The sequence below is a fragment of the Aulostomus chinensis genome, chromosome 10 (assembly GCF_037954235.1).
Source record: "Aulostomus chinensis isolate RoL2024-O1b breed Wild chromosome 10, RoL_Achi_v1.0, whole genome shotgun sequence".
Lineage (NCBI taxonomy): Eukaryota > Metazoa > Chordata > Actinopteri > Syngnathiformes > Aulostomidae > Aulostomus > Aulostomus chinensis.
Window position 1 is genome coordinate 2,598,350 of NC_141329.1, and position 19,785 is coordinate 2,618,134.

Sequence of the window (19,785 nt, forward strand, 5' to 3'; positions counted from 1 at the left end):
GATTGTCGTCCAGCTCACGTGCTACCATGTTTCAGTTTCCTTGAGGACGTTTCACCTCCCATCCCAGGAGGATTCTTCTCGATGATTTAAGGATTGGAGATGTACTGAGGTGTAAATCAGATACTACAGTCATGAGTACTACAGTGCAGTACTGCCTGAGGCCTGAGGCTCACACTCACCTGATGACTTACTCGCTGCTCTATCACTCTTAGGGCTGGACCCGTCTGTTCACTCCCTGACTTTTCTCATTCCAGTCTCCTTTCTCTCACTCCTGAGGCATTTTATCGACTCCTTCATCCCAGGAAGCTAACAGGAAAAATGAAAGATTAAAGTCTAATAACACATCAGATCCAGGACATAATATATTTACTCTAATTCCTGTCTTGTAGTACACACACACACACACACACACACACAAACCTCTCAGGTATATCAGTCCACTATCAAGTGAGCTTGTTCTTAACAGATCGTTCTCCCATCAATAAATTAACGGCAGTTTAGAAAGTCAACTGGAATCTCTTTCTTACACACACACACACGCATGGAGAGAGAGAGAGAGAGAGACACACACACAAACACACTCCTCAGTTTGCTGTCGTGACGTGCTGGTGGGGGAGAGTGACTGCTGCTGCTGTCGGGGGTCAGAGAGTCACCGTGGGTCGCTGCGCCCGGCTGAACTGTCTTTGAAACTCTGTCAGCTGCACAAATGGCCGCTGCGCTTTTGTTTCCCCTCAAAGATGATCTTCGGAGATCAGAAGCCAGTGGGAAAAAAACGAGAGATGGTGGTAGAGTTCCTGCCTCGTGCGGTGGATGTGATGCGACATTAAGATAAATAAATAGGAAAACCGAGTCTGATGAGTTGGGGTTGGTGTTTCTGGCTCATTCCAGACTGGTGACCAGGGTCGAACGGGTCGATGCGACTTCAGTATCGCCATTATTTTAGACTTCTGTCATAATTAAGACAAATGAAGGAGTATTTTGACGCTGTGTCAAGAGTTCTCTGACTCACTCTGCTGCAAATATGCTCAACTGTTAGAGGCTCAGTATCAGCGCTGATGAGTCAGTGAGAGGTTGTAACTGTCAGGCCCAGTTTGGTCAATGACCTGCAAGATTTAGTGAGATGGATTTTCACCTTGTTACTGTTCACTTTGTGTTTTTGTCTCGGTTCTTGGTTGTTAGATCTCGCCGCTTCTCCTCCCTTTGTATCGGTCTATTATTGATGAGGGCTGATAAGCACTCGTCGCAGTGGGGTTGCCTGAGGATAAAGCCGCAGCCTCAGTGGAGCTTCATCTTACTCCCCATCACGTAACAGAGAAAGAGCTGTGGCTTTCTCTCTCTCTCTCGCTCTCTCTCGCTCTCTCTCTCTCTCTCTCTCTCTCTCTCTCGCGCTCTCTCTCTCTCTCTCTCTCTCTCTCTCTCTCTCTCTCTCTCTCTCTCTCTCTCTCTCTCTCTCACACACACATACACATTCACACACACTATCCCCTTAATAAAAATCTATTAGCTGATCAAGGTGACACTGTAGCTGTTGGAAAATCAAAGTGCAGCCAAAGTACCACAACTAGATGTTCTATGAGGTCAGACAACACATTTATAAAACCTGAATTAGGACCCCCCATCGGGACCTGCTAATGCTAGCTGTGTGTGTGTGAGAGAGAGAGAGAGAGAGAGAGAGAGAGAGGGAGAGAGAGAGAGAGTGTAACACACACTGAGGCTGATCTATTTTCTGTTCATCTCTCTAGATAAGAGCAGCTGTTAAAAAGCTAATTTGTAATGACGACAGTGTGGGTGGGTTAAGAACACCCTGTACGTGTGTGTGTGTGTGTGTGTGTGTGTGTGTGTGTGTGTGTGTGAGGGGTACAGGGTTCAGTCATACACAGGAGACGCACTGTTGTTGGAGATTCATTTACAATGTGTTTACAGTGCTTGTTGGTGGTGTTACCACTAGGGGGAGCCGTGGACCTGCTGCAGCATTGACAACAGTCAGTGAAGCGTGAAGCTGCAAGTGTGTGTGATGGTTGTCAACGGTAAACTCTTTACCCCTGATGAGTCAGAGCAGCTTTGGAGATCCCAGAGATGCAGAGGGACGGGAACAAGCGCGTTCTGGAGCGGCGCCGCTGTGGATGGCAGGGGAGCCTTCCCAGCCTCATCGCAGCCAGGACCCTTCAAATCTCCTCACCTTTTGTGCACACACGCATGCACGAGTGTGTGTATGTATGTGTGTGTATGTATATATAGAAATATATAATTACCTCTGTAGGTGCATTTGTGCTCAGTCACCCTTAAATCGAGGGCTTCAGTGGCACCGTGTATCCAGCCTTCACCAGCAGTGAGCTGGCTGGTGCACCATGAGGGCGAAGTTTATACCTCCTTGTATCAGCACTTTCTGTGTGTGTGTGTGTGTGTGTGTGTGTGTGTGTGTGTGTGTTTCTCCACAGATTGTATGAAGGAGTGGTTTGTGTGTGTGTGTTTGTTGCAGGCCTCTCTTGTGGAAAGGTGATGCACTGAGGCTCCCTCTTGGCCAATTTAGAGAGGAGAGGTCGGAGAACCAGGGAGAGAGTGAGATATGAGAGATAGCGTCACGATAAATAACACACACACACACACACACACACACACACACAGATGTATGTTTAGTGTGTTTATTAATCTAACAACAGTACCAGGAGTGATTCACTGGCTTGGGTGCAGCAATGCAGCACAGATGCAGCAGGACTGATACCTGCAGTCTGAGTCGAGTCTCATGGGTTTTCACCCAATCTTCCAGAATTATTGGCGAGGTTTTAACTTCCAGATTAAACAGAGCTTAATATTTTTTATGGGTAACCAATGAAGGAAGTCCTTTTTTTTCCTCTGGAGTTCCTCAGAAAACTGCATTTCCTTCACAGTGCTGCAGTCATTTGTAACTGGACTTAAGACGAGAGATCCTCTCGCTCACGTCCCTGCACCAGCCGCCGCCGCTGCCGCTGCGTCCACTCTGACAGGTTTGCTTCCCCTTGGGATAGAACTCTCCATTAGCACCGCTTTCTTGATATGTTCCACGTTCTCACTTACGCTTCAGTGGCTCGTTCTGTTGTCTGACTGTGAGCCGATTACACAGACGCTACACTCGGGCACCTTTCATGTGAACGGGAGAGAAGGCCAAGGAGGACGCCGTCACATTTAGTTGTGAATCAATTTAACAGAACAAAGCCTGTAACGTCTTCCACTCTGGCTCGGGGGGTGGAGGGTACGCTCTGCTGAGTTCCTGTCTACTTCTGGTGCCCTGTGAGGGATTTTGTTTTGAAAAATGCTACAGAAATAAAGTGTTGCTATGAATATTAATTTCATGTGCAGAATGGAGTTGAATGGTTCAGGATAAACGTGACGCGTTCAAAATCAAAGCCAGATTAGGTGCTGTAGTGAATATGGTTGCGTCTTCGCCTCACAGTCAGGTTCAGTTAAAATGACGATCCCGGACTCTCAGCCCTTAAACGTCGCGGGGTAGCAGATCTGAATGTTTTGAAGAGACTGTGCTGAAAACAGCAAATTGAATCACACAAACTTGGAAGTGCAGGACAGAAACTGGAACTCAGTGGTGATTGACAGATGCAGTAAGACAGCTGATCAAGTTGATTGAATCTTGACGTTTTGACATTGTTGTGTTTAGACCTGATCCTAATACTGTGTGTGTGTGTGTGTGTGTGTGTGTGTAGCCTGATTAAAAGCGTCCTTCAGCTTTTTAATTCCTGATTGCTGCTGGATCTACATTTCCAGTTCCACCTCCTGGACCGCAGCCTGCACAGCACTTCCATGTATAGATCTGGATTCATTTCATTTGGATTCTAATCGAAGCAATTGTCACCTCTTCATAAATGCACAGTCCATCTCTGAACACGATCTACGTGCAACCTTGCAACACGGTAATACGATGACGCTTGACGAAATCAGTTAACGCTCTAATGTTTGATTGTAACGTGAGATGAAGTGATCTAATCTCCCCCGAGGAAGCTGAACTGATCAAGACATTCTTCCCTGTTTCACTCACACGCACACGCACACACACACACACACCCACCCTTGATGAGTGTGAGATGATAAACGACATGAGAAGTGGAGATGAAATTCTCCGTCAGCGCTCACGAGTGATGGAGGGTCTCTCTACATAGCCACGCGCTCATAAATCAAGCTTCCAAGTGTTTTACACTTCAGTAACTCTTCCACCAAGTTCACTTTTCTCAGACTGAAACCTCTGAGGTCCCAACCGTGACATCCAGATTCCGGAGGTTCCTTTTCAAGTTTGGACTTGCTGCCCTCTCTGGATAATTAGAGCCGTGGTAATGCACCTATCACAGGAGTCTTTGGCAGCGTCGAAGAGCCCACCTTCGCTCCACCGCTTCACCCTCCCAGTAGCTTGAAGAGCTTTTATTTCCAGCATTTTATGGTTCAAGTAATTCCCCTAATGTTCATCGTCTACTAGGAGAGGAAGAGGAGGGGGGCGTCTGAATGAGGCTGCCATTTTAGGCAGCTTACGTTACAGCAAATTCAGGACCGCGGCTGTATGTTACCGTGATACACATCATTGATGTCAGTGTGGCGTAACCTCTCGTTCCTCCACGCGGCTCTAAAATCACCAGTGAACCAGGGGCTGAACTCAGGGTCTTCATCTGAGGCACGGTCGTAGTTGTGTTCTTGTCTTATAAGCTTATCAAAGGACTCAGATCACATGACCTCCTTGGCAGAGGTAACGCCAAAGCTCACAACTGTCCTCTGTTGGAGGACAAGTGATACAACACAGTTCAAGTCTGACGCACGGGAATCAGAGCATGAAATGAAAGCGTGAACTTGAGAGTAGACACAGATGTTTGACATAATCCAATTAACAAAGCCATGAACTCGCCAAAGCTGCTCGACGGCGCTCCTGCCATCTCTCGCTCTCTGCTTGACTGTTGGGCGTCCTGCCTGTGCACATGATTGCACATGCAAATCAATGCAAACACACACACGCACACACGCACACCATCTGTAAAATCCAAATAGTTGTATCCAGAGTTGACAGTGAGTACGAACAAGAAGAATAAAATTCATGCTAATCTACATGAAGTTTTGTGCGTCCACTCTCTCGCTCTCGTCACTGTGCTGCACAAACGCCAGCATCCAGGTCCTTATGCCGCCACGCCACCGTGCATCAACTCCGCTTAAACGACTAAAGGAGCCTGGTTTGTTTTCCAGGACATGACACACCTTTTCCACATGAGACCGTTCGACCTGTTATGGTGGGCTAAGCACAGTTGGAGCTGATAACATTCGTAGTGATAAACCAGACCACCAGGGTCCTGAATTTTTTTAAAACTAAATTGGATTAAGAGATTGTATGAATTTTACCTGCCGTGAAATTGGTGTATAAAGAGGCTTCCATGGATCTCGAGTTGTGGTAACAGGAAAAGTGTCAGCATCTCAAAATGGATTAAAACGGTATCAGATGGCTGTGCACCTGCCGGGTAATCAGGACTCACCAGAAACCCGGTGTCATGGCTGAGAGCAACAGGCTTCAGTCAGAACGGGAGCTAAAATGTGGCGTCAGTGGTGTTTTTCGAACCAACTTGGAGCGTTGAGGCTTCAGGACACTCAGTTGGGCAGAATGGAGGCATTTTATGGTTTTATTAGCGGACTTTTCTCTTGAGGCTGAGTGGACAAGGTCGCCCTCTCGTGTCTCGGGGAACTTCTTGGATCCTTACCTTTGCTTTATTGCATTTCATTAAACATTTGGCGGAGGTCCATGACAGCCACCAGCGTCAGTGCAGAAAACAGCTTGTTTTTTTGGTCTGAAAGAGAGTTTTTTTTTATTCGCTGGTTAATTCACCTGATTGTTTCACGTTGTGTTGTAGTTGACTCTGCTGTACAGACAGAAATGACCTGAATGGTGTATTTGTTCTAAAAGAAGAATAAACCATCTATTTTGCACCCAGTCACACGTTTCCTTCTATTTTTACAGGAATTCCCTCCTAAGCTGTTACCCACTGATGTAGAGGATGCGCTCTCACTCATGCAGGCTCCTCCCACTCCCGATTAGGAAGGCGTAGAATCCTTTACATCCGTGTTTACGCCCTCTTGACACCACCTTCATCTTCACCAACAGGGCAGCAGAATTCTCCAAGTATTCACTGCCATTTGCAGATTTCTGTTTCTGTCACGTCCCCGGACTTCTCAGCTCTGACCTTTTGCTTTTGGTGGGTGTTTGAGTCGAGCTGTTGGAATCATGAACCCGGTCCAGCTCGGAGTGTTTCAAGAGCAGCGCCATGAGTCTCGTTTCATTGCATTGATTTGCCATTTGTTCCACAAGATAATTCAAATGTCAGACAGTATATTCTCAGTTACAGCATTGTCTGGCGTGTGTGTGTGAGTGACCAGAAAACGTAGTTCATGGGAGGAATGTCATGAAGGTCATATACACAATATAGAGCACAGAATGAAGGTCAACTGGGCTTTGGCTTCTCTGGATTCCGGCTCTGAAATCCACTCATGTTTGATTTTATTTTCTGGGCCGTTTCTATTCTAAGGAGGTCTAAAATGTGGTAGCGACTGATAAATATACACTTGACAGTTAAAAATACTTTTCTGAATCAAGCCGCTGTGCTGCAGTGAATCCTGCCTTTCTGTCGTTGGCATCGCTGACATGGCGCTGAAGTGTTAGCTTGTTCTCTGGCGGAGTGTTTAACATCCTCCCTGGAGATCAGCTCGTCCGGTTTCATTGCAGTACTTTAACCGTCATCTCAAAGGTACTAGTACACATGTATCTTTGTTCCTCCAGATGCTGCCTGGTTGCCATCTGGCATTTTTTTTTATTCTTGTCTGGTGTTTTTTTTTTTTGTTGTTGCTGCTTTTTCACACACACACACACACACACACACACACACAACGCCTCCATACTGTTTCCATAGCAATGCTATTACTAGGATGATGGTTTCTCTTGTTGTTACCACTCTTGACTATCAAGTGTCCATATCTGGAGACTCTTTAGCAGCCTGGAACGCTGCTCTCTGCAACAAATAGCTAGTTGTGGTGCAGCTAGTGTAGGAGGAAGTGCTTATTAGATGGCTCAAGTTGCAGGAGAGCTTTATTATGTCACGATTTTAAGCACAAAAGACAAAAGTTTGCAAATAAAGTTGTTTCTGACCCCTTCAGTCGAGGCTGTCACGGCTGACTTTATTTCAGACGCGTCACGTGGAACCAACAATAATGATCGTGAGTTAAATTCTGTTTTTCTCTTCTATTCACAAATACAGAGTTAAATCACTTCTGTAATTACAGTACACACACACACACACACACACACACACACTGACACACACACACACACAAACGCAACAATTCATTGCTATCTGTTGTCGGGGTGCCAGCATTTCCCAGGCAGCAGATACCTGAGCACACTTACTTACACCTATGAGTGGTTCGTTACGTATGACAGCAGCTGAAGTCGAACCCTAAACCGTGATTGGTTGATGCAGACAGGTGGCAAATTTGCTTTTCAGCCAGTAGAGTGAAAGTCAGACACGGTCGGTGGACACCACTCTGACCGACTCAGTAGCTGTATTATTAGTGTCCACGGGGGGCTGTACGGTTGGGTACGGCGTCTTTTAGATGATGATGCTTCAGCAAAATCAGTTTTTAGTGAGTTGTTAGCGTGCACGAATTTCACGGACACTTAAACATTGATATTCATTCACTGCGGCGCGAACTTCACCTCTACATTCACCTGAACACGCAGGTTTACGTCTCTATTCAACTGGCTGTGTTGTTGTTGTTGTTGTTGCTATTTTTTTTTTACGCGTCCATAATCTGCTGACTGTAACGCTGAGCTGAGGGTTCGGCGTGTAAAGGTCATGACACTGCGACCTTTCTTACCTTCAGCAGCTGTCTCGAGTGTCTATAACTAACTGTAATCTAATGCTCCTCCGAGAACAACGCCAGCCACTAAATGGATGGACTTGGTATTGTGACCCACTGGTGACCTGTGTGCGCGCGTGTGTGTGTGTGTGTGTGTGTGTGTGCGCTCTGAGCATTCTGTCAATGTGTTGCTGTGAGTGTTACTGTACATGTGTTCTTCTGTCTGCAGTACCCATTATGGAGAGTGAATTTTGAAAACTTGCCTCTGAACCTTTGAACTCTTCGTCAGGAGCAGATTAATGAATTGGCTCTTTCTGGTCCGGGGGGGGGGGGGGTTATTTTCAGGTGTAAGGTTGTAACTGTGAGTCTGAGTGACAGCTGCAGGGGGTCGGACACACCTCAGCGCTCAGCCACTGGATAATGAAAACGCTGGCTTCCCAGCAAAGCTGAGTGGGGTTGCTCTCTGGATTATTCCCCTCCTCAGGGGTGAATGTGATCAGCTGGTCTGAAACCACGCAGATCAGCTCAATAAAACCTGTTTCTTTTCTCAGGAAGACTCAATGCAATTGTGTAAACAGCATTTTAAATTAAATACCATAGTGCAGTAAAGATGTCCTGCCTACACATCAAATGGAGATGAGATGATGATGTAAAAATCAGCATTCCAGTTATTGACACGTTGTCAGGGTCACGACAGCCGTAGATTCTGACCGGTGACCCCAGGAGGAAGGCGTGGCAGCAGACGTGCAGTTGAGGCTTATTAACCCGGGGCGCCCGGCGAGTATTAAATAATTACAGAACCAGGTTCATGAGCAGCCTGCGGGACAGCAGTAGGGGAGCAACATGCTGAAGTCTAACGCAGGTTTTCTGTGTCATCGTTTCAATGGAAATATGATCCAAAAATAGACATGAATGAGTTTGTACCTCCTGGTATGAGACGAACCCGCCGGCGAGCCTGGCGGGTGGAACGGAGTCGCGGTCGCTGTATGGATTGGAACGATGAGTGATGATCAACCATTGAAGCGTTCACGCTCTCCTGCGCTCTTCCTTCCTCTGCCCTGAGGCCAGCGACCTCCATCTTAGTGGCAGGAGTCGCTGTGATAAAGGTTTAATAGTCATGTGACTCCATTTAAAAATGCCAGACTTGCTCTTTTGCGCCACATGAAATATTACAGTACTAACTACTGTACTACCTGTGAGTAGTATCCTGTAGTACAGTAGTACAGACTACATTCACTTGTAGGTTTTGACATGAAAAATGACCTTTAAGTTAAACATTTGCACTCAGAAATAATCTCAGTCTGCACCGGTGCGCCTGAGAGTTTAGGCTTTGTAGAATTTTATTGCAGGAGAAATGCTATGTCATGTTTTTGTCGTGTGAGAGTTGGTGAAGAAACATGTGAACACACGTGTGTGTTGGCAGAACCGGACACAGTTCTCTTATTCGTTTATGAGAACGGTTAGATTTGCCTTAAATATCGTTCGGCCCTGCTCTCAATCCGATCCAGAGAGAGAGTTGAGGACACAATTTGATGCTCTGCAGCAGCGTCACATCCAACTTCAAACCCCCTACAGCTGGAATGGTTCAGTCCATGGCAGCAGGGACAGTTGGACCCACTGGGCAGGAGAATGGAAGGACTGGTACTTTGTCACTCAACTTACGTCACACAACCCCGAGTGGGGCCGGAGAGAAGGATGGAAGTGTACAGTACGCAGCGTACCAACACGGGTTTATGTCACGACCTACATACACAACACTTGTGTGGTGATAAAAGATGTCAGCCACCTTTTACGTTTATCACATTTACATTTCTGAACTCAAGTTCAGCGCGATGAGCGACACGTAAACAAAACAACCCCAACACAGCTGTGTTACCTGCTACGTTCTACTGAGGTTTGGTTATGCTGTCTGCTGCACGCACACACACACACACACACACACACACACACACACACACACACACACACACACACACACAGAGCAGAGTGCCCCATGGGAGTGTGTGTGTGTGTGTGTGTGTGTGTGTGTGTGTGTAGGCTTTTGCTGACGTAGCTCATGACGCAGCATGAAGACCAGCCCACAGCCACACACGTTTGTACGCGGATGCAGAGACGCTCAGTCCTCTTTGAATGTCGCCGCTCTGTCTCGCTCCGTATGTCACCGCTTTTATTTCGTTATTTATTTTCAACAATCAAACCTACTGGCCACCTGATACTTCCCTCTGTGGGGTTTGAAGGCGTTTAGCCAATGAAAAGTTTTGAAAATGGTTTTTGAATAAAGCCATGTGACAGGTCCTCCATCTCCTGGTAGCCCACGATGATTCTGAAAATGAAAATTAGGGTCATGTGAGCGGAATATTCTGGTAGAATTATCGTGCGTGGCTGACCTTGTTAGCTCTCTGTCGAGGTGTTGTTTTCTTTCTAAACACTGTCGGTCCGTGGATGGAAGTTTACTCACACATTATATTAATGTACCTTTTATACCCTGAGTGATGAGGAAAACGGCTAATGCCCGCCGACTACCTGACTACTTGAGTCATCGTCTGACATGATGTCATCAACATTTCCCTGAATCCAGAATACATCGAAACGTGGAGTGTGTTTTCATCATCACCTTTTTAGGATTTCATCTCTCCCGTGTGTGCACTCGCTTCCCCTCACCAACCTTCGCTCTGCTACCTCTACCTGTCCGTTTCTGCTGCGTTCACTGTCACACACTCGTGCCACTTTCACCTGGGTGTCGGCGCCATCAAATCTCGGCTCCTACTTTTCCTCTGAAGTGTTTTCTGCAGTTGACCACAGAGCCAATCTGACATGCAGAGTATTAAAGAGCATTCAGAGTCTTCGTGCCGGTGCAGATTAACTCTGAGCTAAGTGCTCGTCTCTTGTGTGGACTCGGTCGTGTTAGCTCTGCAACGGAGCGGTGTGGATGTGAGGCCTAGAGAACCAACGCATCACAGCCCTGTAGATGATGCAGTAGAGCTGCAGGTAGACATCAGATTCTCCCTCACAAAGACAATTTCTCAGCAGCTGTGTCTCAACTCTGCTGAAACCTCCTCTCAGCTGTAAATCTCCGCTGAAAACACGAGTGTTTGTATTGATGGACGTTGAAGTGTAGCCGCCGATATTCCATGTAGTTTCCTGTAACTCATCACACACACAGTGTCGCGAGGCCGGTGTGTTTTCCTGTGTTTTATTGCCACTATTGACGTTCGGCTGTGGTCGTGTGTCAGAATCAAACGTTTGAAGCGCTAAAGGATAGAGAAGCAACGTTCACCGCACAGCAGCAACATAGCGAGGAGAGACACGGTAAAACTTTGGGAATTAGCTTCTCTGTGGTTAACAGCATGAGTCCCTGAACCACGTACCAGTGCTCCCAGTTGTCGCTGCCAGGCTTCTTATCAAGTCATCCAGCAGCTCTCAGATTTCTTCACACTGGCAGGCTTGGGCACCTGTCCACACACTCACTGGCCAGACGACCTGTTAACACGAGGCCTTTCCACAGTGGGAACAGGAAATATCAGCGTTTCGATGGAGCGGTTTGAGGTGAACAAACCAGGCTGAGTAGTTGTCATTTCCGGCAGAAGATGGCGTTGAAGGCAGGGTTGTGATGGTTGGAAAAGGCAGCGTAGAAGAAGAAATGCGACACGTTGGCTTCTTGTTTCCTACAAGCGGAAAAATGGAGGGAGGTTTTGAGTAAATGCCTGTGGTTGGATGTGTTGTAGGTGTGCACATGAAGCAAAAACTCCAAATTGTTTATCAAAATCGTGTGCTGGCAACACGGCTGCCGTCACCGTCCTCCATGCTGCTTTACTACAGCGACCGAAGGTTGTATTCAAGCCCAAGATGCTGTTTTGGCAACTGAAAAGCCTGAGTGAGCACTGCTGGCTGTAGTCTGATGAGAGTAGTAAGAGGGAAACATTCAGAAAAGGCGTTTAAAATTTATTCTCAAAACATGCACACAAATTACTGACAGACAGATTTTCCTGTCTGTGATAAAGATTTCAGCCTGCAGTGAGATGGACGGAGGCACGACCACGTGACCTCCAAGCTGCACTTCTTCTCATTAGAGGGGAGAAGATTAAAGAACACACAATTTTGAGCCAGATTTAATTCCATATGTGGAACCTGCGGTACAGGGAACAGATCGATGTGGACGGAGCGGCTCCTCCATCAGGTGTGAGATTGATCTGGAGCTCTTTATCTACTTAGGGAGGCGGGGAAGTCGGGCAGGAGGGATGAAGATTCTGTCAGGATTTTATTTCTAAAGGACTGGGAGGGGGAAAAAAAAAGAGAAGAAAACAATTCCTCCACTGACGTGGTACACAAATACACACAGAGCAAACACAGCAGCGCATTCCAGACCAAAGACGTCTCAGTGACAGAAGTGTAAGGTAACCATGAGTGATGGGTTGAAGATGAGGGTGCAGCTGGCTAAGAGCTCGATTTCAGGGTGAAAATAATGGGCTTTTGTGGCGTTCAAATCAATGCCAATCACATTTTGAAACAATGGACGATAACCAACTCGTTCAGAGCAACCAATTAGCAGCAGGCCCTGCTGCTCTCAAAATGGCATATTACAAAATATGCATAATATCATAAAACATACAACATGGGGGGGGGTTATAGGGGGTTTATGATAAACCAAAGCACTGTCCAGCGCTGCGGCGATCCAGCGCTGCGGCGATCCAGCGCTGCGGCGATCCAGCGCTGCGGCGATCCAGCGCTGCGGCGTGGCCCCAACGATACACCGTATTTGGCGGGCGTCAGGGGTTGAGGGTGAAGTGCTTTTATTGTAAATGGTTGTTGACTCAGTGGTGACAAAAGGAAAAAAAACATCTTCCCTTTTCTTTTGTCAAAAGTATAGAATTCTTATTGTCTGCTCTTCACGTGGACCCTTCTGATGATGTCATTCCCATCAAGCAGATCCTCACTGGTGTTGGAAATATTACAGGAGTCATAACTGTCACACACACACACACACACACACACACACAAAACCCTGACACACAGGAAAAGAGACCCTACAGAAATAACAGCTCCATTTACCTCCACTTGACACCCCCTATGGAATCACTGGAAAGTACACAACATAAACACTTCACTGTGTAAATACACACACACACACACACACACACACACAGCAGTCATTCACATGCAGCTCTACTGTAATAAAACAGCCAGCAGCTCTAATTCCTCCTCCTTACAGCTCTGTTATGCGTGCTGTTTTTAGTCGTTTTCTTTTTCCTGATTCCAACATGTCCACACCTCCCCCATCTCGTCCATCCTCTCTCTCTCTCTCTCTCTCTCTCTCTCTGCTTTGATTTGTAGCTGCCTGTGGGAGTTATATGTGCAGTGTGTGAGGGATAAAATGATTCCTAATGTCAGCAAATGTATGTTACTGACTTGCACATTCTGCAGCTTGATACTCCAAATACAAACACGTGAGCACAACTCAGATCCCAGGCAGCAGCCTGCCAACATTTCTCTTTTCCCTTGAAACCTTTGCACTTTAAAACCAATTTTTCACTGCGCAGCCTGCGTACATGGCAGTTGTTCAGACCCGTGCCAGCCTGCTAATAAGAACCGATTGATTCTGTTCCCTTTGTGAGGAGATGAGGATTTCCTCTCTGCTGTCCTCGTGCGTCATGTTGGATGTCGTGATTGTAGTCATAGCAGCAGAAAGAAGTGACCGGTGTTGCTGGAACAGCCGGGGAGTGAAGCGTCTTCTGCTAGGACGCAGTCTTTGGTAGCTGTAGTGAAAGCAGCATGGAGGACAGTGATGGAGAGTCCTCTTAATGTTTTTCAAACTTAACTTTTTGAACTGGAGCGTCGCTGCTGGAACGCAGACGGTTGAGTTTGTGTCTGACGTGACATGAAGTCGTGGAAGTTAGTTGGTGGAGGCCACAAGCTTTCACTCCTCCATGTTTATTGTTGATACTGGATCTGGACGGCTCGCTGCAAATTACTGTGCTCACCCAGGTTTTATGTTCCCGTCAATGTCGATCGGAGCTGAGCTGATAAACTCAGTGTCCACAGCAGGGTCGTGTTACCCGGGGCTGAATACGGATTAAAACTGTTCACTTTGCAGGAAAACCCGGGGGTTAGCAGGTGCTGGTGGGAGTGAGGCTTTACTGGGCAGCAGTGAGATCTGGAAACCTGAAGGACGTTTGGGTTTGATATTTATTTCTCGACTGCTGAGACCATAAAACAGAGAAAAAGAAGAGAAAGAGAAACTCTGTGTGTCAGTGTGTGAGTGTTAATGAGAATAAATATTGCTGGAAGATGAGAGGAACCTGCAAAGATGTGTGACAGGACAGAAAAAAAACAGATTGAGTGGGAGACAGGTAGAGAGAGAGAGGGAGAGGGAGAGAGTGAGTGGGAGTGTTGCACCACAAGCCTCTCACTTCCCTGAAGGTGTGCTGTTGGCGAGCAAATGACCCCGCTGAGCAAAACAAAAACAGAAGCAGAGCAAATATCAGGGAGCGGAGAGAAAACACAGTAGTGACACACTTTAGCATCGTCAGGCAGCGGCGAACTGAGGAGGAGGAGGAGGAGGAGGAGGAGGAGGAGAAGTGACAAGACGGGATAAAGTGCTGATGGCACTAGTGTGATGGTGCGCCCTGCCAAGACCTGAGAGTGACTCCCCCACCCCCATCTTGTTTCCTCCTTTCTCTCTGACCCTGTCCCCTCCTCTTCACCCTCCTCTCCCCTCTCTCACACTCCACTGCTCGCTCACTCCCCCTCTCGCTCTCTCTCGCTCTCTCTCTCTCCATAGTCAGAGCTGCTAGAGCTCAGTGTCTGGGTTGCATCTCTCTCTCTTCCATCCCTCCTCTCAGCTCCTCTGGTTGTCATTCTGCAGCTCGAACACTGTTAGAAATTTCCTTGATCTCCTCATCAGAGGCGCTAAACAGGAGAAAGGAAGATCGGTGGGGAATCAATTTGGGATCCCTCAAAGAACCGAGGAGTCCTCGGGCTTGCGGTTCTGACTTGATGTGAGAGGAAAAAAGACTGATCAGAAGCTTTCACAGCTTTATTTTGCATCGCAGAACAAAGTGATGCACATGGAGGCACGACGTTTGGAAATGAGCAACTGAAGACCGAATCGCTTTCCAAGGAGAGAGAGAACTTCAAAGGAAGGAGGGGATCCCGAACAGACTTTTCATTCAAGAAGACCGAGCGCTGTCATTCAGGCTCTCCTGCCGGTCCCCGTCTCCGCTCCTTCTGTCCCATCTGTCCCCTGACTGACGCTCAGCCATGCAGGTGTCCATCGCCTGTACGGACCACAACCTGAAGAGGGGCAATGGGGACCACAGCAAGAGCGCCACCAGCCCCAATGTGGTTAACCAAGCCAGGGCCAAGTTCCGCACCGTGGCCATCATCGCCCGCAGCTTTGGCTCCTTCACCCCCCGACACATCTCGCTCAAGGAGTCCACGGGGAAACACACAGGCATGAAGTACAGGTGTGTGTATGCAGGTGAATGTTGTGTGTCCTTCATTAGAGCCACTCGTAGGGTTTCTCTTGTCTTTGATAGGGTTGTTACTGACGTTTGTACGACAAATATGTGATTTCAAAAGTAACTTTATTACTTTGTTGTGCAGTTACTTCACACATTTTGAGGACATTATTAAAAGCTTGGCAATCGTTCAAGTTGTTGATCGGATTTGAGAGGAATGTGAGCATTATGACACAAAACTCTTCCGCTACGAAATCTCTACAAAGTTTTTGTTATTTTAGTCATGTCACCCAAACCTCACCAATGCAACATTTGTTCTCTGGACTCTCACCTCTCTGCCTTCACGCTCTCTGGTCATGTGACATTTACCGCCGTCATCGACGCGGTTTCACCAGAAGCAGCTGAAGCACCTTCGTCCAAGTCGGCACAAGGTTTTCAGAGGTCTCGTGTGACATTTGTCAAATATGATTCTCAGGTTCGGGATGTTTCCAGGCTGCCTGGATGTCTCATTGTATTTGCACGCCGTCTCTCTCTCTCTCTCTGCTCTGAAAAACCTTCAGGTTCAGATTCTTGCCGTGAGCTCATCTGCTACCACTTCTCTCCTCTGTACCTGAACACATTTCTACCTCTTACTCTCGTCTTTGCCTGTTTCTGAGCTTTGGTGAGCAAGTGTGGGCAGCGTGTCTGAGCTGGATTTGACCTCCACTGCTCAGTTGACTTGTGTGTTTGACTCTTACAGTCTCAGGCTGTGAATTTTACAGTGAATGTGATGCCACCACCTTCCTGAGCACCGCAGTACACGATGAATCTATACGTGTGTGTGTGTGTGTGTGTGTGTGTGTGTGTGTGTGTGTGTGTGTGTGTGTGTGTGTGTGGAGGGGCTGGTGACAGATTGCAAGTTCAGCGCTCTGGTGGTGGTGATGTTCTACTGAAGCCAGTAGCTCAACTCGTTCCACATCAAGGCAGGAAAGTGTGCAGACACTGGCAGACCTCAGCCTGACAGGTTTGCTGCTGCAGGTGCGAATTCTCAGTCACTGCAGCTGAAACCCAAATACCTGCCGACCACACCGGTGAAGCGAGGCCGCCTGCCATGATCAGTAAAAATAGGTTAATGATATGAAGCTGATCCACTAGAGATGCTGGGAAATTAATTTTTCATTTGCGATAGAAACAGCAAATTGCCAGAAGAAATTTTCTTTCAATTAAAGATGTTTTTTTGCAGTTTTTGATGTCTAACTTGGAAAAGATGCCTGAAACATCAGCAGCTTCGAGGGTCTCTGAGAAAACAGTAAAATTTCTGTTCTCAGAAGTTTTAATCTTATTAATCTACTTGCTTCAGCTGCTGTTCACGTTATATCATCTCAATGTACGGCTGCGCGTTCTGTCGTCTCCTAGCTGAATAATGATGCAACTTACACCAACTGCTGTTGGAGAGAGTAGCAGAAGAAGCAGTAAAAGTATCAGCCGTTACTGTGGTATCTAACAAACGTGGCCCTTGGATGGAGAAGAGACGTGTATTCATGCTCTGATATTTTGTCCAGGACTCTTTTATCTGAGACTTTTATAACCAGAAGAGCACTGATGGGGATTCATTTTATGCTGGACTTAGATTACATATAGTCTAGACTCCGCCGTCGTCTAGACTATATGTAATGGAAGTGGCTTATGTTGCTGTTTGATCAGTAATGAGAGCTGGGAGTCAGGTGAGTGGCACGCGGCCGTGGCTCGCTGCCACCCCGCGACAGGAACAACAGAATCATGGAACGTGTAGCTGCCTGGCAGGTTGCACATCGCAGTATGTTGCCTTAGATTAGCGTTAAGACACTTCCGTCTGACTATTGGGAGAATATTGAGCAGTCAGCCTCTGTAACTAACACGATTAGCAGAAGTTCTTACCCACCAGTGGCCACATCTGCTCTACGTTTAATTTCAAATCCTGCTTTTGGAAATGAGCTGGCGAAAAGGAAAAACTAGAGACAGTAACTATCATGTCTGGTTACAGCAGCACTGGAGGAGTGAAGCAGGAACGTGTCTGTAGTCAGATGCAGCAAAGTGATCCATGACTGACAGCTGTCAAGTGAGGTGACAGCCACTGAGACAGTATTCCAGCTGGCAGCAGGTGATGTGGAGGTGACGCTGAGCAAACCTGCATGAAGACTGGATGTCCCCGGCAGGGACGCCAGGTGGGTGAAAGTTGTTATCAGCAACGTATGTAAACTCGCCCTGGGACTGAAAATTATAATCAAACACCAGTTTATGCTCCATGGATGGTTTATATCATAAGAATAATCAAACTACACTTAATCAGATTTGATCATTTTTTTCATTTATTTGAAGGGTGACGTTCTTCTCCTTCCTGCTGCTGTGTGTTTGTACTTTCACTCTCCTCTCAGTTAAAATCTCTGTGTTCCAACCAGAATGAGCTGATCTTTGTTGAGATGTTGGTTAAAAAGAGCGAAACGACCACAGACTTGCAGTGCAAATGTTTCTCGAGGTGGATCAAAGAGGAGATGCTCCGAAAAACGCACGGAATGACTTGTGAACGTGAATAACTGCATTTAAAACATGTTTTTTTAGAGTGTAAAAGCCACTCAAAGCACTTTTACCACACATTCCCATCCACTCATTCACACTCACACATTCATGCTCTGGCGATGGGAGGCTTCTGTGAGTTGCTCCAGAACCCCATTAACCAGATCTCTGGAGGAGGCGGCCTCTCTGCTCCGGAGCTGTGGCGCGACTCGAGAGCTTTCATGATACATGTTCAATAAGTGTGTGCAGAGACTCACAAGAAGATTTAATTGTCTCCTGTGTGCTCAGTATCACAGCTACACACACACACACACACACACACACACACACACACTGATATTCCCCTACACAGCTTTCTCTATAGGATGGAACACCATATGCTAGTACAGCTCTGAGTGTCATTAAAAGTTCAGTAGAAGATGAGATGAGGATGTGCAGGAGTTTCTGGCTGCTGCAACAATGGGAGGAAGTATGGAGAGGAAGATCCAAGGAGAGAGAGGGAGAGGGAGGGAGAGAGGGAGGACATTGTCTTGTGCTGACAGTAAAGCTGCTGGATGGCCGGTGTGGAACTCTGCTGTCTCGCTGCTTCTTTTATCTCCAGGAAGGCTGAACACAGATCTGCTGCGCTGCTGCGGCAGAGGTGAAAGCGCGAGGGTGTGTTTGCTGCTCACCGGGCATTTTGTGTTGGTGGTCAAGGAAAACAAATGAGTGCACAAACGCATTCCGCTTAATAATTTATCCTCTATTATCTGTTAGAGATCAGGTGATTGAAGCTTCTTTTTCCTTGAAAGCGCTTCCTAAGAGATGAAAGCATTCTTTCTTCCTCTCTTGTTGACTCTCTTTCCATCACGAAATGAAAACATAATTGCAAAACAGACTGTGACAGAATACGAGTTTTATCTTAATTGGTTTTGCTTTCATAATCATGTAAAGTAGCCAGTCCAAAGCAACACTCCACCCGCGGTGGGACTGCTCTGTCCTGGATGCACTCGAGCACAGTGGACGGAGCCGCCAGGGCACTGCTGGGTCTTTGTGTGTTGCCATTAACAAGCTGCACATTTCAAGCTCGGCTGAATTTGAAATGAAGAGGGATTTTTGTTGCTGCTGCCACCTTGTTGAGCTGGGTGTTTCCAGGCATGTTGCTTTAGTGAGACAGAGAGGAGGGAGAGGATGGGGGAGGAAACGGGCATAAAACCTACGCTTGATGGAGCCGAGCATTCAATGCATGAGGCTTGACTTCATATCACATCTATTAATGAATAAATAGTGTGCGAGGCATTTGGTGTCTGACTGTACGTGTGCTGCCCTCTGAGCGGTTCTGCTGTCAGTGAACCGCGTGGAATCTTTGGCAAATTGCTGATCAGCATCAAAGACAATCAGCTGCTCATGAGCGATGCTATAGATCACCGGCGAGACTCTGTGGTGGATCACGTCAACACGTTGACGCAGCAGTGCATGACGACTATTGGCAGGCTAATTAGTGGCTAACGTGGTGGTTAGCTGGTCCAGTTCTGAGGGACTCATCCGTAGGCATCGTAGGTGGTTCTGGGATCAGTACTCTGCATTTATAAGGGCCTGTTGTGTTCCAGATGGCAACACTTTACGAAGTAATGACAATAATCTCCTGTTTGGACTACCATTGAGTTCAGAACTTTTTTGGGCGGCACTGTTTCCATCAACCTTCTCTATTGCAGTACCTCTTTAGATGACAAAACGTTGTTACCGACCAGCAGATGTGGCGGCGTTCATGCTTCTGTATATCTTGTTGATGGCGGCGCTCCTCGTATGTGTGTCTGCAATCAGATCCGCCAGGATTCAGCTCCGGTAGGCAGAACTGGGTTCAATGCAGTGATCTGTCTGCATGTCCCAGTGTCTGGGCTCAGGACTGAAAGCCGAATAAAACTGTTGCCACTGCAGAGCAAAGCAGGCA

The 19,785-nt window shown here is 47.1% G+C and overlaps 1 protein-coding gene across 7 annotated transcripts in view; it reads left to right on the plus strand.

Annotated features, from left to right (window-relative positions):
* kcnab1a (potassium voltage-gated channel subfamily A regulatory beta subunit 1a) overlaps positions 1-19,785 on the plus strand; it is an 87,559-nt gene that overhangs the window by 16,249 nt on the left and 51,525 nt on the right. For 2 of the 7 annotated variants that reach the window (XM_086215556.1, XM_086215555.1), the window contains exon 2: positions 14,916-15,329. The exons of 4 other annotated variants lie outside the window; for them this stretch is intronic. In XM_086215556.1, coding sequence (XP_086071682.1) covers positions 15,124-15,329 — 206 coding nt within the window. In that variant the 5' untranslated portion in view covers positions 14,916-15,123. Of the gene's footprint in view, positions 1-14,683; positions 15,330-19,785 lie in introns of those variants that run through there. One more of the 7 variants, XM_086215554.1, reaches the window with a different exon arrangement.